Source organism: Hypanus sabinus, chromosome 9 (assembly GCF_030144855.1).
Source record: "Hypanus sabinus isolate sHypSab1 chromosome 9, sHypSab1.hap1, whole genome shotgun sequence".
Lineage (NCBI taxonomy): Eukaryota > Metazoa > Chordata > Chondrichthyes > Myliobatiformes > Dasyatidae > Hypanus > Hypanus sabinus.
In genome coordinates, this window is record NC_082714.1 from 68394965 (window position 1) to 68421013 (window position 26049).

The window sequence follows — 26049 nt, forward strand, 5'->3', positions numbered from 1 at the left end:
CCTTATAGCCTCATAATTTGTCCTTCCCCAATTAAAAATTTTCCTGTCCTCTCTGATTCTATCCTTTTCCATGATAATGCTAAAGGCCAGGGAGCGGTGATCACTGTCCCCCAGATGCTCACCCACTGACAGATCTGTGACCTGACCTGGTTCGTTACCTAATACTAGATCTAGTATGGCATTCCCCCTAGTCGGCCTGTCTGTGTCTAGGGAACTATAATGGTGCATAGGTCCCTGAATGTGGAATCTCATGTGGATAGGGTGGTGAAGAAAGCTTTTGGTATGCTGGCCTTTATAAATCAGAGCATTGAGTATAGGAGTTGGGATGTAATGTTAAAATTGTATAAGGCATTGGTAAGGCCGAATTTGGAGTATTGTGTGCAGTGCTGGTCACCGAATTACAGGAAGGATGTCAACAAAATAGAGAGAGTACAGAGAAGATTTACTAGAAGGTTACCTGGGTTTCAGCACCTAAGTTACAGGGAAAGGTTGAACAAGTTAGGTCTTTATTCTTTGGAGCGTAGAAGGTTGAGGGGGGACTTGATACAGGTATTTAAAATTATGAGGGGGATAGATTGAGTTGATGTGGATAGGCTTCTTCCATTGAGAGTAGGGGAGATTCAAACAAGAGGACATGAGTTGAGAGTTAGGGGGCAAAAGTTTAAGGGTAACACAAGGGGGAATTTCTTTACTCAGAGAGTGGTAGCTGTGTGGAATGAGCTTCCAGTAGAAGTGGTAGAGGCAGGTTCGGTATTGTCAGTTAAAGTAAAATTGGATAGGTATATGAACAGGAAAGGAATGGAGGGTTATGGGCTGAGTGCGGGCCAGTGGGACTAGGTGAGAGTAAGCGTTCGGCATGGACTAGAAGGGCCGAGATGGCCTGTTTCCTTGCTGTAATTGTTATATGGTTATTTTGTGTGTGTTGCTCAGATTTCCAACATCTGCAGATTTTCTCTTGTTCGTACTATAGCAACATTTTGTTGCTTGTAGCAGTCTGTTTGTTGGGTGCACCTAACAAATTCTGCCCCATCTAAACCTCTTACACTCAGTATCTCCCAACTTATATTAGGGAAGTTGAAGTTCCCCATGACAACAAATGTTTTAACACCTTTCCTTAATCTGCCTGCAAATCTGGTCCTCAATGTCCTGGTGGCTGCTGGGGGAAGAGATCTATAGTATAATCCCATATGAATGATTGCACCCTTTGTATTTTTGAGTTCTACACATATAGTCTCAGTGGACAATCCTGCGAGTGCAGCTGTGATATTTTGTCCCTGATTAGTAGTGCAATTCCACCTTTACCCCTCCCTCTCTATTTTTTTTAAACATTGAAGGGACATTCTTGTCCCTTCTCAATCAAGTCTCTGTAATGGCTCTGTAATAGTTTCATGAACTGATCCATAAGTTCATCACCTTTACCTATAATACTCCTAGCATTAAAATACACAAACACTTTAAACTATATGTCTCATTTTATTTATGACTTTGCTTCAGCCAGTTTCTACTGGCCCTGCATCTTCCTTCCTCTCCATTACTCCATTTTCTGATTTGGTGCTCTGGTTCCCATCCCACATAGCACTCGCAAACTTGGCTAAGATACTGGTTTGCCTCCAGTTCAGGAGGAACCCTTCCTTCTTGTACAGGTCACCTCTGTCCCAGAAGAGGTTCCAATAATCCAAAAACCTGAAACACTACCCCTGCACCATCTCCAAAGGGGTCACAGTCTCAAAGTAAAAGTTACATCATTCAGGATAAGGACATGGAGAGTTAAAATTTACTAGAATATGGGCCAAATGCAAGAAATTGGGACCAGCAGGGGTTGCACTTGTGATCACCATTGACTCTTTGAGCAGTATTATTACACCTCAGCAAAACAAGTATACCCCTTCGGGTACTGCTGGGGAAATGACCTATCAGGGCATTACTGCAGCAGCCAGGTTAGTGGCATTGTGGCTGGTTCTGAGGCTCAGCGGGGAAGGGTAAAGTCAGGCAGAGCAATAGTGATTGGAGACTTGATAAGGGAATGGATAGATTCTGAGACTGTGATGGAGAAGCCAGGATGGTGCGTTGCCTTTCAGGGTGCCAGAGTCCAGGAAGATACCTCAGAGCAGCTGCAGAATATTCTCAAGGTGGAGGGTAAGCAGCCGATGAGCACCTACGTTTAATAAGGATTTCCTTTTTTCTGTCTCGACAGGCAGTGGATTTAGATGGGGAGATTGATTTAAGTGGCTGCTATGATGTGACTGAATATGAACTTCAAAGGAATTATGGATTTCAGATCCTAGTAAGTATAGATTTCACCTGAATTTATATTCCAGAATAAATTCATGAAAAAGAGACAATTATTTCATAAAGTATTTAAGATAATTTTTATTTGTATTGAGCCAAAGGCTTTGTTTTCTAGTAGGCAGAATATGTATATTGGCATGTTGTCACAGCAATTTGCTTAATGGAACTATTACTCTCAGAATAGTTGTTCGGATAATTTTCCCTTTATAATGAGCTTGATGTCTTAAAAATCTATAACTGGATTGTTTTCTAATTTCCTCTTGATTGATAAATGCTTAGATGTTTTTCTTTCTTTTTCAATCTTTTTATTAAGTTTCATATACAAAAAAAATATATAACATAACATAATATTGAATAGGTTATAAATACACTAGGCTTGAAGTTAAATTAATAATAAGATATCAAAATCTTGTTGAGATATCAGCAAAGAACATCATAAAATAATCAATCAAACCTGTATTAATTGTATATGAAAAAGGATAATCACAAAAAAAAGAGAAAAAAAATACAAGAAAAAATATATATTAAAATAAAGCAATAAACCTAAACTAACATGGGCAATAATAATAGTTTATATATACATGATAGTGTCAAGAACTCCAGAACTCTATACCAGAACAAGGATAAAAAGAGAAAGGATCCGGAAGAGGTCAAATTAACTCATATGAAAACGTCGAATAAACGGTCCCCAAGTTTCTTCAAATTTAATTGATGGATCGAAAATAGTACTTCTAATTTTTCCTAAGCTCAAACAAGAAATAGTTTGAGAGAACCACTGGTAGGAGGGTTTACTTCTTTCCAACTTTGTAATGTAGACCTTCTAGCCATTAGAGTTGCAAAGGCAATCATTCGTCTAATTGAAGGGGAGAATTGACTACCATCCTCAATTGGTATACCAAAGATTGCAGTGATAAAATGGGGTTGTAAATCAATATTCCAAACTGAGGAAATGATAGCAAATATATCCTTCCAATAGTTATGTAAGGTGGGGCATGACCAAAACATGTGGGTCAATGAAGCAACTTCTGAGTGACATCTGTCACATTGAGGGTTAATATGGGAGTAGAATCGAGCGAGCTTATCTTTAGACATGTGGGCTCTATGTACCACCTTAAATTGTATTAAAGCATGTTTAGCACATATAGAAGAAGAGTTAACCATTTGTAAAATTTTTTCCCATTTTTCTGTTGATATAGTATATTGAAGCTCTTTTTCCCATTCTTGTTTAATTCTGCCTGACATTTCTGGTTGTATCTTCATGATCATATTATAAATAAGAGCCACTAAACCCTTCTGACAAGGGTTCAAGGTAAAAATTATATCTAAAAAATCCATCGGAGTTGAATTGGGAAAGGATGGTAAAACTTTATATAAAAAGTTTCTGATTTGTAAATATCTAAAAAAATAAGTTTTAGGTAACTTAAATTTGTTAGAAAGTTGGTCAAAAGACATCAGACTACCTTCAAAAAAAAGATCACAAAAACATGTTATACCTTTCCTTTTCCATACGCTAAAGGCTTGATCTATTAAGGAGGGTTTAAAAAAAAAGTTAAATAAGATAGGGCTATCAAGAACAAAATTTCTCAGAGTGAAAAACTTACGAAATTGAAACCAAATTCGTAATGTGTGTTTGACAATAGGGTTAGATATCTGTTTATTGAACTTGACTAAATCAACGGGAAGAGAAGAACCAAGAACGGAGAATAAAGAGTATCCTCGTGCATCATTACATTCCAAATTTACCCACTGTGGGCATAATAGTGAATCCAAATGTTGTTTCCAATATATTAAGTTTCGAATATTATTCGCCCAATAGTAAAATGTAAAGTTAGGTAAAGCTAAACCACCATCTTTTTTAGGTTTCTGTAACTGTTTTTTACTTAACCTGGGGTTTTTATTTTGCCACACCAATGAAGAAATTTTGGAATCTATGTTATCAAAAAAGATTTAGGAATAAAAATTGGTAGAGCTTGAAATAAATATAAAAATTTCGGTAAAACCATCATTTTAATAGCATTAATCCGACCAACCAATGATAAGGATAAGGGAGATCATCTAGTAGTAAGTTGTTGAATTTGATGAAGCAAAGGTAAAAAATTCAATCTGAATAAATCTTTATGTTTCTTGGTAATTTTTATACCTAAATAAGTAAAGTTATCAGTAACAACTTTAAATGGTACCGTTATTTAGTAAAGTTTGCGCATTTAAAGGGAATAATTCACTCTTATTCAAATTTAATTTATAACCAGAGAAGCTACCAAACTGAACCAACAAGGATAGAATAGCGGGACTAGACCTATCAGGATCAGAAATATATAACAACAAGTCGTCAGCATATAGTGATAACTTATATAACTTCTCATTACGGGTAATACCGAAAATATTAGGTGATTCACGAATAGCAATGGCTAAAGGTTCCAGTGCAATATTAAATAATAAAGGACTTAAAGGACAACATTGTCTCGTACCGCGAGACAACTGAAAAAAAGAGGATCTATGATTATTAGTAAGAACAGAAGCAACAGGTTTATAATATATTAGTTTAATCCATGATATAAATTTAGAACTGAAATTAAAATTTTTTAACGCATTAAATAAGTATGTCCATTCAACTCTATCAGAAGCTTTTTCAGCATCTAATGAAATGACACATTCTGGGGTTCTGGATGAAGAGGTATAAATTATATTAATCAATTTTCTAACATTGAGAAAAGAGTACCGGTTCTTAATAAACCCTGTTTGATCTTCTGAAATAATCTGTGACAGTATCTTTTCTAACCTAATAGTTAAAATTTTTGTAAGAATCTTAGAATCTACATTTAATAGTGATATAGGACGATAGGATGCACATAGGGTAGGATCCTTATCTTTTTTAAGAATTAGAGAGATAGTAGCATCATAGAAAGACTGAGGTAATCTCTTCTTAGTAAATGCATCATTGAAAATTTCACATAACCATGGGGAAAGCAAAGAAGAAAAAGTTTTTAAAAATTCTGTAATATAGCCATCAGGACCTGGGGCTTTCCCTGAGTTCATTGATGAAATAGCCTCTCCTACTTCAGCCACAGAAATAGGAGCATCAAACAAACTCCGATCTTCATCTGTCAGTTTGGGAATATTCAAATTATTAAAAAAATCATCCATCATGGACAGATCGCCATCAGATTCTGATTGATATAAAGATTTATAAAAATCTTGGAAAGTTTTATTAATTTCTTTATGATCAGTAGTCAAATTACCATCTTGTTTACGAATTTTAATAATTTGTCGCTTAGTCGAAATAACTTTTAATTGGTTAGCTAATAATTTACCAGTTCGATCACTATGAATATAAAATTGAGCCCTGGTCTTAATTAATTGATTCTCAATTGAAGAAGGTAACAATAAGCTATGTTCCATTTGAAGCTCAACTCTCTTCTTATAAAGTTCTTTGGTAGGAGTAACGGAATAAATCTTATCAATTTCTTTAATTTTATCCACCAATATAGCTATATCAAGATACCTTTGTTTTCTTTTACCAGCGGAATATGAGATAATTTGTCCACGGATAAAAGCCTTAAAAGAGTCCCGGAGTATTCCTCTGTCAATCTCTTCGATATAATTTGTTGAAAAAAACAAGTCAATTTGCTGTTTTATGAAGGTGATAAATTCTGGATCTTGAAGCAAAGTAGCATTGAGTCTCCAAGATCTAGTGTTATTGGAAGAATCCGATACCTTAATAGACAACTTCAAAGGAGCATGATCCGAAATGGCAATAGAATCATATTTACAATCAATAACATCTGTTAATAAATGGTGATCAATGAGAAAATAATCAATTCTAGAATAACTATGATATACATGTGAAAAAAAATGAAAATTCTTTATCTTTAGGATACAAAAAACACCATATTTCAGCAATTTCCGAATCAACCATAAAGGAATTAATAAGTGAGGCTGACCTATTTGGAAGAGTTCGAATAGTTTTAGATCTATCCATCAAAGGATTTAAACAACAATTGAAATCTCCACCCATTATCAACATATGTTCATTTAAATTAGGAAGGGAAGTAAATAAACGTTTAAAAAATTCAGGGCAGTCAAAGTTTGGAGCATAGATATTAACTAAAGCCACTTTTCGATTAAAAAGTGAACCAGTAATCAACAAAAATCTGCCCTGTGGATCAGAGATAGTTTAATGATGTGTGAACGAAATTGAGGGGTCTATAAAAATAGACACACCCCTAATTTTGGCAGTAGAATTCGAATGAAATTGTTGGCCCTTCCAGAACCTAAAAAAGCATTGATTATCCTCCCTCCTAATATGGGTCTCCTGTACGAAAATAATATTAGCATTTAGTCTATGGAATACTTTAAATATTTTTTTACGTTTAATTGGATGGTTTAAACCATTAGTATTCCAGGAGATAAAATTAATAGACTTATCCATCAAGCCAATATTAATTGTATATATCATAAAAGGTTAAAAAGACACATAACCCATAACTCAGGAAGAAGGGGAAATGATTCAGGAGCAACCGGAGGACACGACACTTCAACAATATTAATAACTTAAAGTCGGCTCATAAACTAAAAGCAAAAAAATAAAAAGCAAAAGCGTGAAAAAAGACCCCTACCCCCTCCCCCAAACCCTCGAAAGAAAGCCAAGCGGCAGGCGCACAAACTAATACTAATATTACCCCCATATCAAGATGGCAACTCCACGAAAAGGTAAGAAGAGACTATATAACACCCAGGTTTAAATGAAGGGTTGATTAAAAAAAAGATATATCAATCAAAAAGAGAAAAAAAAGTAATATAATAAAACAAAAAATCATTAATAAAAAAAAGAATAAACATTAGAGTTTAAAAAAAAGTGTAATATGCTTTTAAGAAAAAACCCATATACAAATACAAGTAGATGACATGTTCCAAAGGCAAAGACTTACGGGAAAAAGAAATGACATTTTGAAAAAACCATATTACAAAATATAAATGTAAATTCACCAATCGATCAAAAAAAAGTAAAAAAAAAGTCATCAAAATAGAATAGAAAAGGGATTCAATGATCACTACAATACAAAAAAGATCTAAAAATCCAAAACATTCGTCCTATATTCAAGTACAAGCAAACAAATAAACGAGCACGGAAAGCAAAGTCTTATGGGAAGAAGAAACGACATCTTAAAAAAAATAAATCTTATTACAAAGTATAGATGTATATACACAATTCAGAGAAAGAATTTAAAAAAAATCATTATAGTAAAATCGAAAGAGCATCTATAACTGTGATATAAAAAAAACCAGGTCTACAGACCAAAGTAAAAAGCTATAACGCAGCTTCATGAATTAAAGCACAAAACGAAATGGCGTCTTCTCTCCAAAAATTCTTCAACATTTGCATGCATTTTTTAAGGAAAAAAGCCAAATTTTCTTACAATAAAAAACCATTGAGGAGAGTCAACAAAAATATAACACACAGGTTGAGATGTTTTTCTGTTGACTCACTTTGGATCAGAAACCGAGTATGGTTTTCAGTAGTTTTGTCGGGTTGAGAGCTGTTTCCTGAAGCAGCTGTAAGGTTATTCACAAAATCAGTTTACAGTAATTCATTACTGAGCCACACTCGAATGTTATCCAATCTAATGCTAAAGAATCTATCCTCAAAGAGAAGTTATTTCCTCCTGTAATGGTACAACTGGCATATCACAAATAGGATGTGATAGGAAACAGGAGTCTAATGCTCTACTTAGACCAGATGTTCCCAACATGGGGTATGTAGGTTCCCCTCCCCCAGTTAATGGTTGGGAACCCCTGATTTAGACAGTGAAATAGAACATAGATGTTGTGCCAACTTTTTAACCAACTCTAAAATCAATCTAACCCTTCTCTCTTCCATAGCCCTGCATTTTTCTAACATCTATATATCTGTCTAAGACTTTTTAAATGTCTCTATTTTATCTCCCTCTACCACCACTCCTGGCAGCACGTCCCACACATTTGCAACTCTCTTTTTGTAAAAAAACCTTACTTCTGACATCCATCTCCACAATTTCTTTACTCCAATCACCTTAAAATTTTGCCCCCGGGGGACAATGTGCCTATCCACTCGATCTATGCCCCTTGTCTTGTACACCTCTATCAAATTACCTCTCATCCTCCTTCACTGCAGAGAGAAAAAAACACCTGTCCTGCTCAACCATTTTTCATAAGACATGTCCTCTAGTCCAGGCAATATCCTGATAAATATTCTCTGTATCCTCTTGAAAGCTTACAGAACTGAACACAATATCCCAAGACATGTCCTCTAGTCCAGGCAATATCCTGATAAATATTCTCTGTATCCTCTTGAAAGCTTACAGAATTGAACACAATATCCCAAGTGTGGTCTAACCAGGGTTTTCTAGAGCTGCAACATCACTTCATGGCTCTTGAGCTCAATCCCCTGACTAATGAAGGCCAACACAACATACGCCGTCTTTACTCCCCTATCAACTCGCATAGTACTTTAAGAGGTCTATGGATGTGGACCCCAAGATGCCACTGTACCTCCACACTGCTAAGAATCTTGATGTATTCTGTATTCTGCCTTCAAATTTGATTTTCCAAAGGGAAATACCTCTCAGTTTTCCAGGTTGAACTCCTTTTGCCACTTTATCAGCTCAGCTTGGCATCCTGTCAGTGTCAAGTTGTAAATTATGACAACCATCTCCGAAATCCACAACTCCACCAAACTTAATGTCATTTGCAAACTTATTAACCCACCCTTCCACTTCCTTGTCCAAGTCATTTAGAAAAATCTCGAAGAGTAAAAGTGCCATGTGGAATAGATTCCTGTGGAACTCCATAGAATATGCTCCATTTACTACCACCCTCTGATCACCAACCTCCAGGCAGAATATGCTCCATCTACTACCACCCTCTACGCCTTCTATGGGCAAGCAAATTCTGAATCTATACTGCCATGTTTCCCTGTATCTCATACCTCCTGACTTTTCAAATGAACCTATTATGGGAAACACTATCAAACGCCTTACTAAAATCCATATACACTGTATCTACTGCTCTACCTTCATCAATGTGTTTTGTCTCATACTCAATTCAATCAGTTCATGAGGCATAAGCTACCCCTTACAAAGCCATGCTGACTGTCCCTAATTGGACTATGCTTCTCCAAACTCTATCTCTAAGAATCTTCTCCAATAATTTGCCTACCACTTAAGTAAGACTCACTGATCTGTAATTCCCAGGATTATCCCTACTCCCTTTCTTGAACTAAGTAATAACATTTGTCACCATCTAATCATCTTGTACGACTCCTGTGGCCAGTTGGCTACAAGTAAACAATAAGACAATTGAGAATTGTTTTGCTCACTGTGGTTTCAAGCATTCAGGCTTGGAGATGCCAGAAATGGCCGGGAGTAAAAAATAAAACCATTTCATGACTTAAACAGGTTAGGAACTACAAAGAATTTGTAGGTATGAACAATCATCTTGAATGTTACAATGAAAGTGAAGATCTGGAGGATCTTCATTTATCGCATCTGTCCACTATCTGCTCTAGGTATTTGTGTTGATTTTGTTTGTTCATTGCATATACTGGATGCATTCCTCTGTCATTAAATATTAGGAACTAATACACAGTTTTATAGTATTACTGGTAGTGTTCTAATTTGCTGTGTATTAAGTGTTACTCATTTTGTCTCTTAGTCTTGTGCTGGTACAGTAGCATGAGTAGCATTATGTTGCCTTACAGCTCCACACTGTGTGTGGAGTTTACACGTTGTTTCTGTGACTGCATATGTTTCTTTTGAATGTTCTGGTTTTCTTCCACCAGCAATTGTGTAGGATAGAAGTTTAATTGGCTGCTAGTGTAAAGTTGAACAGTAGAATCTGAAATGTCAAGGGAGATGTTGATAAGATAAATTGGGGGTTAGCACAGATCTGGTGTGCCATAAAGCCAGTTTCCGTACTGTGTGTTTCTGACTCCACTGATGATTTTTGTTAATACCCCATGATGTAGACAAAAGGGAAAGTGTACACGTTGTCTGCCATGACGTCTGGAATTCGCCGGAACTGGATCCAGGCAATAATGAAAAATGTTCATCCTGCAGATACTCCAGATGTGACTAGGTAGGTGCTTAGGAAGTATGTGTGTGAGTGACTTTCACATATATCTGATACAACAGTAGTTCTACGGTCTTTGGCAATGCTCATTGATTCAACAGGAGTGAAATTTATTTTGATATCGTACACAGGTGATTCCTGTGTTACAGCCATTAGGGTAATGGAAATTTTACCTTACATAATTCACAAGTCGCCACTCAAAAATTTGAGATACAGAATAAAATTTGTACTTGTTTAATTTATGTGGGGGGGAAGAAAAGGTAAATTATCAAGTATTTTTTTTCAATTTGTGTTCCTTGATGTACAAATGATGTAGTTTCATGTCATGATAGGGAAGCTATTGGAGGGGATACTGAGGGATAGGATTTGTGTAGGTTTGGAAAGTCATAGCCTTGTTGGGGACAGTCAACATGGCTTTGTGCAGGGCAGGTCATGCCTTACCAAATTGATAGAGATTTTTGAGGAAGTGACAAAGGAGCGTGATGAGTGTAAGGCAGTTGACGCCGTTTATGTGGACGTTAGTAAAGATTTCATTTGACCAGCAGTACCGTGTACCCAAGCCCACCCAGAGACCCAAGAGATTAAGCTGCGCAGGACGCTGTAAGACCTCTGCCCACACCTTTGGTGCTTTGAATCTGACTCCAGTTCCATCTCTCTGCCTTCCCCCAGCCAGCCCATGGTTCTTGTATGAAACCTCCCCCGGCTTTCCTGATCCAAGGCATAATGCAACAAACACAGCAAAGGTACAATATACACAAGAGAACAGTGAAATGACAAGTCAGTTGAAGCGTGGATGGTTTGCGCTAATAGAACACATCAGTAGCACAAAGACAGTATCTAAAAACTAAGGACATGAGTTGAGAGTTAAGGGGTAAAAGTTTAGGGGCAACACGAGGGGGATCTTCTTTACTCAGAGAGTGGTAGCTGTGTGGAACGAGCTTCCAGTAGAATTAGTAGAGGCAGGTTCGATTTTGTCATTTAAAAATAAAATTGGATAGGTATATGGACAGGAAAGGAATGGAGGGTTATGGGCTGAGTGCAGGTAGTGGGACTAGGTGAGAGTAAGTGTTCGGCATGGGCTAGAAGGGCCAAATGGCCTGTTTCCGTGCTGTAATTGTTATATGGTTATATAGTTATCGTAAAGCTTTGATATGTCCCTCATGGTAGGCCAATTCAGAAAATGAAATCCAGAGTGAATTGCAAGTTTGATTTCAGAACTAGCTTATGCATAACAGAGTAAGGTGGTTATTCTAGCTAGAGGTCTGTGAGCAAAGGTGTTTCACAAGGTTTGTTTGTGATATGTATCGATGGTTTGGATGAAAATGGGTAGATGGGTGGATTTGCACATTTGTGAATGACATTAAGATTGATGAAAGCTTTCATCCTTCCTGTATACAATGTAAACTGTAGGCAATGTAAACATGAATCAAAGAATACAGTGGATATCGATACAGATTGATGTGGGCAGAGAAGTAACAGATGGTATTTTCTCCAGGCAAGTGTTGCATTTTGGAAGATCAAGTGAAGGGAGAAAGTATGCAGTTAATGGTAGACCCCCTAATAGCATTGGTACAGAGGGATCTTGGGGTCCAGGTATATAGTTTACTGAAATTGAATATGCAAATGGATAAATTGGTAATGAAGGCATATGAAGCTTTAATCAGCATGCACTTCTGGTTGCCCCATGAATGGATGAATGTGGAGAAGGTACAGAAGAGGTTTACCAGGAATGCTGCCTGAATTAGAGGCTCTGAGCTAAAAGGAAAGTTTGGACAAATTTGGGTTATTTTCCCTAGAACGGCAGAGGCTAAGGAGACCTGATGGAGGGTTTTAAAACAATGCGAGGTATACATGTGACAATCAGAATCTTTTCCCCATGATAGAAATGTCAAACAGGAGAGGACATGTTTTTAAGGTTAGAGGGGGGATTTTTAAAGGCAATGTGAGAGGCGATTTTTTTTTAATGCAGAGTGTGGCAAGTGCCTGAGAAAGGTCAACAGGGATAGTAGTGGAATTAGGCAATCTGGTGAAATTTAAAATAGGCTTTCAGATGGCCATATGAATGTGAATGGAATGGAGGGATATTGATGATAAACAGGAGGAGAACCTTCAGTATAAATTGCCATCAACATTGGCAAAATATCCTGGGCCAAATGGCCTGTCTAGTGCTGTACTATTCTATGTTGGATAGACAGTGTGATTAGTAAGAGTCAAAATGGTTTTGTGCATGGAAGATCAGCTTAACGAACCTTTTAGAGTTCTTAAAAAAGGTAGTGGATGTTTTGTCCCATGAAATCCAGGGAGAGCTGGTTAAGTGAATTCACAATCAGCTTGGAGATAGGAAACAGAGGTCGGTGATTGAAGGTTGTTTTTGGAATGGAGGCTGATGACTAATGATGTGCCACAGCCAAACCTTGTTATTTCTTATTTATATAAATTATTTGGATGCCAATACAAAATACTTGATCAGTAAGTTTATGGATGATATGAAAGTAGGAAGTACTATTGATAGTGAAGAAGGTTATAGAGGGGATGTTGATCAGTTAGGGTAGTTGGTCAAAGAGTGGCAAATGGATTTCAGTACTCATAGTGTTGGGTAATGCATTTTGGAAAGTCAAATCAGTGTAGGGCACTAACTGTGAATAGTAGGGTACTGGAGAGTGTAATGGAGTAGAGGAATCTAGCAGTACAAATACATAGTTTGTTGAAGTAGCATCGCAGGTAGACAGGGTTGCGAGAAAGGCATTTACCAGGGGGCCTTTGTCCGTTAGGGCATCGAGAATAGGAGCTGGTGTATTACAGTGCATGTAAGTCATGTAGTGTTTGCCAGAAGGATTGTAGGAGACTATGAAGTCAGCTGGAAGAAGGTTATATGGTCTGATGAAACCAAAGGATTATTATGTACAGTTTTGGTCAGCCAGTAACTGGAGAAACTGCAGCCATTGCTGTTCTGCTACTATCCCTGTTAATATCCCCTTCCAATCAGCTTTGGACAGTTCCTCCCTCATTCCTCTGTAATTCCTTTTACTCCACTGTAATATAATACTGATGCATCTGACTTTCTCCCAATCCAAACTGCAGGGTGAATTCTGACATGTTATGATCATTGTCTCCTAAGAGGTCCTTTACCTTGAGCTCCCTAATCAAATGGTTTATTATACAACACTCAGTCCAGAATTGACTTTCCCCTAGTGGGCTCAACAACAAACTGCTCTAAAAAGCCATCTTGTGGACATTCTACAAATTCCCTATCTTGGGATCCTATACCAATCTACCTGCATATTGAAATCCCAATAACTATAGTAACATTAACCTTTTGACATACATTTTCTATATCCCATTGTAATTTGTAGCCCACATTTTGGCTATTGTTCGGAGGTCTTGAAATTTATTTACTCTACTCACAGGGATTCTATTTCTTCTGATCATACGCAACCTCTTTTTAAGGATTTTCTTTTATCAGCAGAGTCACCCCACTCACTCTGCCTACCTGCCTGTCCTTTTGATACAAGGTGTATACTTGAGTATTAAGATCTCAGCTATGATCTTCTTTCAGGCATGACTTAGTGATGCACAGTGTCATACCTGCCAATCTCTAACTGATCTACAAGATCATCTACCTTATTCCATATACTGTGTTCATTCAAATGTAACATCTTCAATCCTGTATTCATCGCCCTCTTCAATTTTTTTCGCTAAGTTACATTTCAACTCATCCCATTGACTGCAATTTTGCCCAATTTTGCCTTTCCTTCCTCACTGCAGAATGTTTTGACTTTCATACCAATTGTCTGATCCTCAGCCTTATTACTCTGGTTCCCATCCCCTTGCCAGGTTAGTTTAAACCCTCTTCAGCAGCTCTAGTAAACCTACCCACAAGGAAATTGTCCCCCTTGGGTTCAGGTGTCACCAGTTCTTTTTGTACAGTTCATACCTTCCCCAGAAGAAATCCCAATGATCCAGAAATTTGAAACCCTGGCTGTTACACCACTACCTCAGTCACTCATTCATCTGTATTATCACTCTATTCATGCCTTGACCCGCACATGATACTGGCAGTACTCCAGAGGTTACTCCTTTGGTGGTCCTGCTCCTCAGCCTCTTCCCTAAATCCCTATACTCACTGAGCAGTGGTTCTTCCCCCTTTTTACCTATGTCATTGGTGTCAATGTGCATCATACCCTCTGGCTGCTCCTCTTGTGACTCTTCTGCAGCTACTCTGAGACATTTTGGACTCTATTACCTGTGAGGCAACACACTATCCTGCCTTCACTTTTACAGGCATGAAATCTGCTGTCTGCCTCACCAACTATCAAATCCCCTATCACTATCGCTCTTCCTCACTTTACCCTTCCCTGCTGAGCCTCAGAGTCTGTTCCGCCCCCCAGTAGTATCCAAAGTACCTATCTACGATCTGAAGCCTGCACTTCTGGGTGTAACCACTGCTGTAGAAGCCTCTTCTATGAGGTTTTTGGCCTCCTGGATGGTCCTGAGTCCATTCAACTCCAGCTCTCATTTCCTTGATATTGTCAGTCAGATGCTGAAGTTGGGTGTACTTAGTGCAGATGCCATCATCAGGGAGATTGTTAGGTACTGCGAAACCCCACATCTCACAGGAAGAACATTCCACTGCTTAACTACCATCCTGCCTACACTTGTTAAGCCTCTAACTTCTCAAACTTAAGTTCTAGCATGCACCTAAGCATGTTGAGCCAAAGACTGATAACTCTTACACTGGCCACTCTGCTTATAGCTAGTTTCTTTTTATTGGCCCCTTCTGAGTGTCTAAAGGATTGCGATGATTGCACCCACTGAAAAGCTCTTTTGAAACCTCGCACAGCCTCACCAACAAATAACCTCTCACAGTGATTAAAAAGTTAAAGTGTGTCCCGAGCCTTATAGGCTCATCAGGCTGGTGCTTATGCCGGTGGCGTGAAGCAACTGAGGAGTACGAGACTCCTCCACCCCCCCAGATAGGATACCAGTCTGTCACAAGGTTAACCCCCAGCATTTTGTGGAGCAATGTGTGGTTAAGTGCCTTGCTCAAGGGCACAATATGCTGCCTCAGCTGGGGCTCAAACTCACGACCTTCACAATGATTGCAGCCCACCAAAAATTCGAAAAAGCTCCAAGCTATTTTAAATCTTTGTCCTTCCTCACCAAGGTAACATTTATTTTTCATCCACAGTTGGAATATTGTGTTCAGTTCGGGTCTCCTCATTATAGACAGACAGACATACTTCATTGATCCCGAGGGAAATTGGGTTTCGTTACAGTCGCACCAACCAAGAATAGTGAAGAAATATATCAATATAAAACTATAAATAACTAAATAATAAGTTAATCATGCCAAGTGGAAATAAGTCCAGGACCAGCCTATTGGCACAGGGTGTCTGACACTCCGAGGGAGGAGTTGTAAAGTTTGATGGCCACAGGCAGGAATGACTTCCTATGACGTTCAGTGTTAAATCTCGGTGGAATGAGTCTCTGGCTGAATGTACTCCTGTGCCTAACCAGTACATTATGGAGTGGATGGGAGTCATTGTTCAAGATGGCATGCAACTTGGACAGCATCCTCTTTTCAGACACCACCATCAGAGAGTCCAGTTCCACCCACACAACATCACTGGCCTTACGAATGAGTTTGTTGATTCTGTTGGTGTCTGCTACCCTTAGCCACACTGCTACCTTTAAGATTCTTTATAGAAAGAATATTCAAAGTTCAAAGTAATTTTTTTTCTCAATGTACATATAAGTCATCATATACAATCATGAGATTCATTTTCTTTGGGGCATTGTAATTACAAATCAATGAAAAACTATATACAATAAGATGGACAACAACCAATGTGAAAAAGACAATAAACTGCAAATACAAAAAGAAAAACAAACAATAAGAATAAGAACAATAAATATGGAGAACGTGAGATGGAGTCATTTAAAGTGAGTCACACACACAAAATTCTGGAGGAACTCAGCAGGCCAGGCAACATCTATGGAAAAGAGTAAATAGTCAATGTTTCAGCCAACACCCATCATCAGGACTCAGAGTGAGTCCATAGGTTGTGGGAACAATTTAGTGTTGGGGTGAGTGAAGTAATCCCCTCTGGTTCAAGAGCCTGATGGTTGAGAGGCAATCTGACAGAGCTTGAGCAGTTTTGTAAAGAAGAATGGGAAAAAAACTGCAGTGTCCAGATGTGTAAAACTGATAGAGACCTTTCCACACAAACTCAAGGCTGTAATTGCTGCCAAAGGTGCATCTACTAAATATTGATTTGAAGGGGGTGAATACTTATGTAATCAATTATTTTGAGTATTATATTTGTAATTAATTTATATCACTTTGTAGCGATCTTTGAAATTAAAAAGTCTTTTCCTGTTGATCAGTGTCAATCAAGCCAAATTAAATCCACTGATTCAGTGTTGTAAGACAGTAAGACATTAAAACTATAAGGAGGGGTGGGGGATGAATACTTTTCATAGGCACTGTAGCTGCTGTCTTGCCTTCTTTGTAATTGCGTCAATATGCTGGTGCAGGATAGATCTTCAGAGATTTTAACAATCAGGAACATGAACTTGGGGCAGTGTTGGATCTCCTGTTAGGGAATGAGATAGGTCAGGTGACGGAAGTATGTGTTGGTGATCACAATGCCATTAGTTTCAATATAATTATGGAGAAGGATAGGACTGGACCCAGGGTTGAGATTTTTGATTGGAGAAAGGCTAACTTTGAGGAGATGCGAAAGGATTTATAAGGAGTGGATTGGAACAATTTGTTTTATGGGAAGGATGTAATAGAGAAATGGCGGTCATTTAAAGGTGAAATTTTGAGGGTACGGAATCTTTATGTTCCTGTTAAGTTGAAAGGAAAGATTAAAAGTTTGAGAGAGCCATGGTTTTCAAGGGATATTGGAAACTTGTTTTGGAAAAAGAGAGCTATCTACAATAAATATAGGCAGCATGGAGTAAATGACGTGCTCGAGGAATATAAAGAATGTAAAAAGAATCTTAAGGAAGAAATTAGAAAAACTAAAAGAAGATACAAGGTTGCTTTGGCAAGTAAGGTGAAAATAAATCCAAAGCGTTTCTACAGTTATATTAATAGCAAAAGGATAGTGAGGGATAAAATTGGTCCCTTAGAGAATCAGAGTGGACAGCTATGTGTGGAGCCAAAAGAGATGGGGGAGATTTTGAACAATTTCTTTTCTTTGGTATTCACTAAGGAGAAGGATATTGAATTGTGTAAGGTAAGGGAAACACATAGGGAAGTTATGGAAACTATGACGATTAAAGAGGAGGAAGTACTGGCACTTTTAAGGAATATAAAAGTGGATAAATCTTCAGGTCCTGACAGGATATTCCCTAAGACCTTGAGGGAAGTTAGTGTAGAAATAGCAGGGGCTCTGACAGAAATATTTCAAATGTCATTAGAAACAGGGATGGTGCCGAAGGATTGGCGTGTTGCTTATGTGGTTCCATTGTTTAAAAAGGGTTCTAAGAGTCAATGTAGCAATTATAGGCCTGTAGGTCTGACGTCAGTGGTGGGTAAATTAATGGAAAGTATTCTTAGAGATGGTATATACAATTATTTGGATAGACAGTGTCTGATTGGGAACAGTCAACATGGATTTGTGCGTGGAAGGTCATGTTTGACAAATCTTATTGAATTTTTTGAAGAGGTTACGAGGAAAGTTGACGTGGGTAAACCAGTGGATGTTGTCTATATGGACTTCAGTAAAGCCTTTGACAAGGTTCCGCACGGAAGGTTAGTTAGGAAGGTTCAATCGTTAGGTATTAATATTGAAGTAGTAAAATGGATTCAACAGTGGCTGGATGGGAGATGCCAGAGAATAGTGGTGGGTAACTGTTTGTCAGGTTGGAGGCCGGTGACTAGTGGTGTGCCTCAAGGATCTGTACTAGGTCCAATGTTGTTTGTCATATACATTAATGATCTAGATGATGGAGTGGTAAATTGGATTAGTAAGTATGCAGATGATACTAAAATAGGTGGCGTTGTGGACAATGAAGTAGGTTTTCAAAGCTTGCAGAGAGACTTAGGCCAATTAGAAGAGTGGGCTAAAAGATGGCAGATGGAGTTTAATACTGATAAGTGTGAGGTGCTACGTTTTGGTAGGACTAATCAAAATAGGACATACACTGTAAATGGTAAGGCATTGAAGAATGCAGTAGAACAGAGTGAGCTAGGAATAATGGTGCATAGTTCCCTGAAGGTAGAATCTCATGTGGATAGGGTGGTGAAGAAAGCTTTTGGTATGCTGGCCTTTATAAATCAGAGTATTGAGTATAGGAGTTGAGATGTAATGTTAAGATTGTACAAGGCATTGGTAAGACCGAATTTGGAGTATTGTGTACAGTTCTGGTCACCGAATAATAGGAAAGATATCAACAAAATAGAGAGAGTGCAGAGAAGATTTACTTGAATGTTACCTGGGTTTCAGCACCTAAGTTACAGGGAAAGGTTGAACAAGTTAGGTCTTTATTCTTTGGAGCATAGAAGGTTGAGGGGGGACTTGATAGAGGTATTTAAAATTATGAGGGGGATAGATAGATTGACGTGGATAGGCTTTTTCCATTGAGAGTAGGGGAGATTCAAACAAGGGGACATGAGTTGAGAGTTAAGGGGCAGAAGTTTAGGGGTAACATGAGGGGGAATTTCTTTATTCTAAGAGTGGTAGCTGTGTGGAACGAGCTTCTAGTATAAGTGGTAGAGGCAGGTTCGGTATTGTCATTTAAAGTAAAATTGGATAGGTATATGGACAGGAAAGGAATGGAGGGTTATGGGCTGAGTGCAGGTCGGTGGGACTAGGTGAGAGTAAACGTTTGGCACAGACTAGAAGGGCCAAGATGGCTTGTTTCCGTGCTGTCATTGTTACATATGGTTATATATGAACCTGCTCATCCTTTGCTCTGCTGATCCCTTGATGAGGTCTAGTGTGTGTTCCCTTGACTACCTTTCCTGAAGTCCATTATCAATAGTTACTACTGCGATTGAACATAAACTGATGTCTGGATCAACAAGCCAGAAATTGGGCTGTGAATCCACTGTACAGTGTAATAAATACTTCAACCACTTATGCAAGGTTACTGATCTGAAATATTACCTCTGTTTTACCACAGATACTGTCTAACTTGCTGTTTTCATTTTTATTTTTGGTTTATATTTCACATTTACATTGTATTTGTGGCTTAGTTTTACTCTATCTCCATCCTCATCAAATCTAATTAGTTTGTACACATGCAAAATTAAATGACAAAAGCAGAGTCACCAGGAATCAAGAAGAAAACCACTGTATGAGTATATCCATCTGACAGTTTTAACCTGATGATTGTAATATTTTTTGGTTTCCAACAGAAGTTTGCCAGAGGAGAAGTTTAAAGTGAAAACTTTATTTGAAGGTGTGTCTAGAAACGGAAGGCAGACACAGCAGACCTCCATTGATGGAACTAGTGTAGAAGTTGAACAAAAGAAAAGTAGGGCTTTGGAACGAAGGAAAGAAGGGCGTTCAAAAACATTTGACTGGGCAGACTTTCGCTCAGGACAACGGGAGTCCCATGGAGGAAATGTCCGCAGAACTACTACTCTATTCCTCAAAACTCTGTCTAATTCTGAAAGAGACTTCCAGGACTTGGAGCTGGACCGTGCACGAAGGCGTGAGGAGAGACGTAAGCGATTTGAAACAACTGCTCTTGACAATGTGAACAAGATGGAAGTGGATACATCCTTATGCCAAGAACCTAAGAGTGTTAATGTGGAAATTGAAAATCAGTGGCAACAAGTGGAAAGTACACCACTACGAGAGGAGAAGCAAATTCCAATTCACATTGTGCAGCCTTCCAATGAAGATAGATCTCCTTCACAGGAACTAACATTAATGCTAGAAGAGGAGGTAAAGTATAACCAATCCTGCAAGGTGGGAGATAGTACAGCTTATTTTGCAAATGATCATTGAAATATTTGTAACTATAACTATATAACAATTACAGCAGGGAAATAGGCCATCTCGGCCCTTCTAGTCCATGCCGAACGCTTACTCTCACCTAGTCCCACCCCTGCACTCAGCCCATAACCCTCCATTCCTTTCCTGACCATGTACCTATCCAATTTTTTTTTAAATGACAATATTGAACCTGCCTCTACTACTTCTACTGGAAGCTCATTCCACACAGCTACCACTCTCTGAGGTTAGGAACCTTGTCAAAGGCCTTACTGAAGTCCATATAAACAACATCCATTGCTTTACCCTCGTCAACTTTCCTAGTAACCTCTTCAAAATATTCAATAAGATTGTCAAACATGACTTTCCACGTACAAATCCATGTTGACTGTTCTTAATCAGACCCTGTCTATCCAGATAATTATATATACCATCTCTAAGAATACTTTCCATTAATTTACCCACCACTGATGTCAACCTTACAGGCTGATAATTGCTAGGTTTACTCTTAGAACCCTTTTTAAACAACGGAACCACATGAGCAATACGCCAATCCTCCGGCACCATCCCTGTTTCTAATGACATTTGAAATTTTTCTGTCAGAGCCCCTGCTATTTCTACATTAACTTCCCTCAAGGTCCTTGGGAATATCCTGTCAGGACCTGGAGATTTATCCACTTTTATATTCTTTAAAAGTGCCAGTACTTCCTCTTCTTTAATCATCATGGTTTCCATAACTACCCTCCTTGTTTCCCTTACCTTACACAATTCAATATCCTTCTCCTTAGGGAATACCGAAGAAAATAAATTGTTCAAAATCTCCCCCATCTCTTTTGGCTCCACACATAGCTGTCCACTCTGATTCTCTAAGGGACCAATTTTATCCCTCACTATCCTTTTGCTATTAATTTAACTGTAGAAACGCTTTGGATTTATTTGCACCTTACTTGCCAAAGCAACCTCATATCTTTTAGCTTTTCTAATTACTTTCTTAAGATACTTTTTACATAATTTATATTCCTTGAGCATGTCATTTAGACAATTCGGCCATTCGGCCCTTCGAGCCAGCACCACCATTCAATGTGATCATGGCTGATCATCCACAATCAGTACCCCGTTCCTGCCTTCTCCCCATATCCCTTGACTCTGCTATCTTTAAGAACTCTATCTAACTCTTTCTTGAAAGCATCCAGAGAATTGGCCTCCACTGCCTTCTGAGGCAGAGCATTTCATAGATCCACAACTCTCTGGGTGAAAAAGTTCTTCCTGAACTCCATTCTAAATGGCCTACCCCTTCTTCTTAAACTGTGGCCTCTGGTTCTGGACTTCCCAACATCGGGGACATGTTTCTTGCCTCTAGCGTGTCCAATCCCAAAATAATCTTTTATGTTTCAATCAGATCCCCTCTCATCCTTCTAAACTTCAGTGTATACAAGCCCAGTCGCTCCAATCTTTCTACATATGACAGTCCCGCCATTCGGGAATTAACCTCGTGAACCTACACTGCACTCCCTCAATAGCAAGAATGTCCTTCCTTAAATTTGGAGACCGAAACTGAACACAATACTCCAGGTTTGGTCTCACCAGGGCCCTGTACAACTGCAGAAGGACCTCTTTGCTCCTATACTCAACTCCCCTTGTTATGAAGGCCAATATGCCATTAGCTTTCTTCACTGCCTGCTGTACCTGCATGCTTACTTACAGTGACTGATGTACAAGAACATCTATATCTCATTGTACTTCCCCTTTTCCTAACTTGACACCATTCAGATAGTAATCTGCCTTCCTGTTCTTGCCATCAAAGTGGATAACCTCATATTTATCCACATTAAACTGCATCTGCCGACTCACCCAACCTGTCCAAGGCACCCTGCATTCTCCTAATACCCTCCTCATATTTCACACTGCCACCTAGCTTAGTGTCATCTGCAAATTTGCTAATGTTACTTTTAATCCCTTCATCTAAATCATTAGTGTATATTGTAAATAGCTGCGGTCCCAGCACCAAGCCTTGCGGTACCCCACTAGTCACTGCCTGCCATTCTGAAAAAGACCCGTTAATCCCTACTCTTTGTTTCCTGTCTGCCAACCAATTTTCTATCCATGTTAGTACCCTACTCCCAATGCCATGTGCTCTAATTTTGCCCACTAATCTCCTATGTGGGACTTTATCAAAGGCTTTCTGGAAGTCCAGGTACACTTCATCCACTGGCTCTCCCTTGTCCATTTTCATAGTTACATCCTCAAAAAATTCCATAAGATTAGTCAAGCATGATTTCCCCTTCGTAAATCCATGCTGACTCGGACTGATCCTGTTACTGCTATCCAAATGTGCCGCTATTTCATCTTATAATTGACTCCAGCATCTTCCCCACCGCTGATGTCAGGCTAACTGGTCTATAATTCACTGTTTTCTCTCTCCCTCCTTTCTTAAAAAGTGGGATAACATTAGCTACCCTCCAATCCTCAGGAACTGATCCTGAATCTATAGAACATTGAAAAATGATTACCAATGCGTCCACGATTTCTAGAATAGTGAAAACATTTCATTTTCACTCCCGGCTGTTGAAGGCTTGAAACAACAGCAAGGAAAACCATTCTGAATTGTCTTACTGCTTATTTCTCACCAACGAACAGTGACAAGAATCACTGTTTTTTGAACACAAACACATGCAATTGACACGATTTAACAACTATTTGCTTTACGCATGGCGTAGTGTCTAATGGTCACATAAGTGCCATGACGCATGACTGAAGCAAGTTAGAAACTGTTGGGCAATAGTCTCCTTTCACAACTAAGTTGCATAATGTCCCAAATAAACAAAGGCATTCCTAGCTGTTTTCTTGATTAGTTTTTTTTCTTTAACCAATTAACCAATGACCCAATTAACTAGAATCAACTGTACTTCAAATGCTGTCTAACCAAAGTTATAAATCTTAAATTTGTATTACAAGACTGTAGACCATAAGATGCTTTGACTGAAGTTTACAAGGTTTTAAGGAGAACCAGATGACCATATGATATAGGAGAAGAATCAGGCCATTTGGCCCATCAAATCTGCTCTGTCATTTCATTTTGGCTGTCCGTTTCCCTCCCAGCCCCAATCTCCTCCCCATATCCTTCATGCCCTGACTAATCAAGAATCTATCAACCTCTGCTTTAAATAAGGCCAATGACTTGGCCTCTAGAGCCACCAGTGGCAATGAATTCGACAGATTCACCATTCTCTGGCTAAAGAAATACCTCCTTATCTTTGTTCTAAATAGACATCCCTCTATTCTGAGGCTGTGTCTTCTAGTCTTAGACTCCCCCACCATAGGGAAAAAAATCCTTTCTGTATTCACCCTGCTGAGGTCTTTCAATATTCGATAGATTTCAATGAGATCACCTCCTTATTCTTCTGAGTTCCAGTGAATACAGGCCCAGAACCATCTAATGCTCCTCATATGAGAAGCCTTTCAATCCTGGAATCATTTCTGTGAACCTTTGAACTGTCTCCAATGTCAGCACATCCTTTCTTAAGATAAGGGGCCCAAACCTGCTCTCAATACTCTGTGAGGCCTTACCAGTGCCTTATACAGCCTCAACATTACATCCTTGCTTTTAGATTCTGGTCTTCTTGAAATGAATACTAACTTTGCATTTGCCTTCCTCACCACCAACTCAACCTGCAAATTTTAGGGAATCCTGCTCAAGGTCTCCCAAGTCCTTTTGCACTTCAGATTTTTAAATTTTCTCTTTCTTTAAAAAATAGTCTGCGCTTTTATTTCTTCCACCAAAGTGCATGACCGTACACTTCCCGACATCTGTTCCATTTGCCACTTCTTTGCCCATTCTCCTAATCTGTCTAAGTCCTTCTGTAGCCTCTCTACTTCCTCTACTACCTGCCCCTCCACCTATCTTCATTACAGGGATGACAGGCAGGATAGTACAATGCTTCTCTTGCGGGATGTGGGAAAGTACGGAGAACTCAAGTGTTCCTGACATCTACTATTGCGAGAAATGCATCCAGTTGCAGCTTCTAACAAACTGTTTTAAAGAGTTGGAGCTGGATGAACTCTGAATTATTCAGGAGGCTGAGGAGGTGGTAGAATGAACATACAGAGAGGTAGTTACACCCAAGATACAGGGCACAGGAAACTGGGTGACAGTCAGGAAGAGGACAGTGGTTTAGGAGCCAGAGTAGAGTACCCCTGTGGATATGTTCCTCAACATCACTTTGGATACTATTGGGGAGGATGACCTAACAGAGGAAAGTCACAGTGGTCACGTCTCTGGCACTGAGTTTGCCTCTGTGTCTCAGAAGAGAAGGGAGAAGAGGCACACTGCAGTGATGGGGGATTCATTAGTTAGGGGAACACATAGGAGGTTCTGTGACCGAGAACGAGATTTCTTGGTATGTTGCCTTCCAGGTGTCAGGGTCTGAGATATCTGAGATTGAATCCTCAGAATTCTTAAGTGGGAGGGTGAACAGCCAGAAGTCATAATCCATGTATGTAGTAATGACATAGTTAGGACGAGTGATGAGGTTCTGCATAGGGAGTTAGGTGCTAAGTTAAAGGACCTCCAGGGCTGTGATCTCAGGATTGCTACATATGCCACGTGCTAGTGAGGCCAGAACAAGGAAGATTATACAGTTTAATATGTAGCTCAGGAGTTGGTTTAGGAGGGAGGGCATAAGATCTTTGGATCACTGGGCTCTCTTTCAGGGAAAGTGAGACATGTACAGAATGGATGGCTTGCAACTGAACTGGAGGGGGACTGATACCCTAGTGGGAAGGTTTGTTAATGCTACACGGTGAGGTTCAATCTAGAGTTTCAGTGGGAACCAGAGTGCCGGAACAGTTAGTGGAGAGGCTGTGGTGGCAGATGTTGGTCAGACCTCAGACATAGTTAGGAATCAAAAGGTTGAGCATGGTGCGACTAATGTCCTGAGCTGTGTATAGTTCAAAGCAAGTAGTATTGTAAGAAAGGCGGAATGAATAGTGCGGAAGGTGAGGTAGCTGGTTTACAAACAGAAGCAATGTGTAGTGAGGAGAGGCTGTTGTTAGGGCAACATTGCAGTCAACAGGACAAGTTGCAATGTATTTGAATGCAATATAAGGAATAAGGTAGATGAACTTGAAGGACTGTTGCAGATTGTCAGATAAGACCTTGTACGCTTCAGTGAATCAATGCTGAAAGATTATAGGTGGGAGCTTAATGTCCAAGAGTACACATTATATCGAAAAGACAGGCAGGAAGGCAGAGGGGGTGGCATTTCTCTGTTCATAAAATATGAAATTATATCATTAGAAAGAGGTGACGTAGGGTTGGAAGATGTTGAATCATTGTGAATAGGGCTAAGGAACTGCAAGGATATAAAGACCCTGATGGGAGTCCTATACAGACCCCCAAAGATGTGGCCTACAAATAACAACAGGAGATAGAAAGTGCCTGCTAAAAGGGCAATGTTACAGTAGTCATGGGGGACTTCAATAGGTAGATATATTGGGAAAATCAGGTTGGTGCTGGATACCAGGAGGGGGAATTTCTAGTGTGCCTATGAGATGGTATTTTAGAGCAGCTCATCGTTGAGCCCACTAGAGCATGAGCTATTCTGGATTAGGTGTTGTGCAATGAACCAGAATTGATTAGAGAGCTTAAGGTAAAAGAGCCCTGAGGGGAAAGTGATCATAACATGATTGAATTCACCCT

At 39.1% G+C, this 26049-nt stretch overlaps 2 protein-coding genes across 7 annotated transcripts in view; one reads left to right on the forward strand and one right to left on the reverse strand.

The window, feature by feature from the left end:
* LOC132399469 (myosin phosphatase Rho-interacting protein-like) overlaps positions 1–26049 on the forward strand; it is a 324199-nt gene that overhangs the window by 227158 nt on the left and 70992 nt on the right. For all 6 annotated transcript variants that reach the window (XM_059979858.1, XM_059979857.1, XM_059979859.1 and 3 more), the window contains 3 exons: positions 2195–2284; positions 10292–10401; positions 19769–20303. In XM_059979858.1, coding sequence (XP_059835841.1) covers positions 2195–2284; positions 10292–10401; positions 19769–20303 — 735 coding nt within the window. The remainder of the gene's footprint in view (positions 1–2194; positions 2285–10291; positions 10402–19768; positions 20304–26049) is intronic.
* pld6 (phospholipase D family, member 6) overlaps positions 1–26049 on the reverse strand; it is a 194752-nt gene that overhangs the window by 33162 nt on the left and 135541 nt on the right. The gene's annotated exons all lie outside the window — the stretch shown is intronic.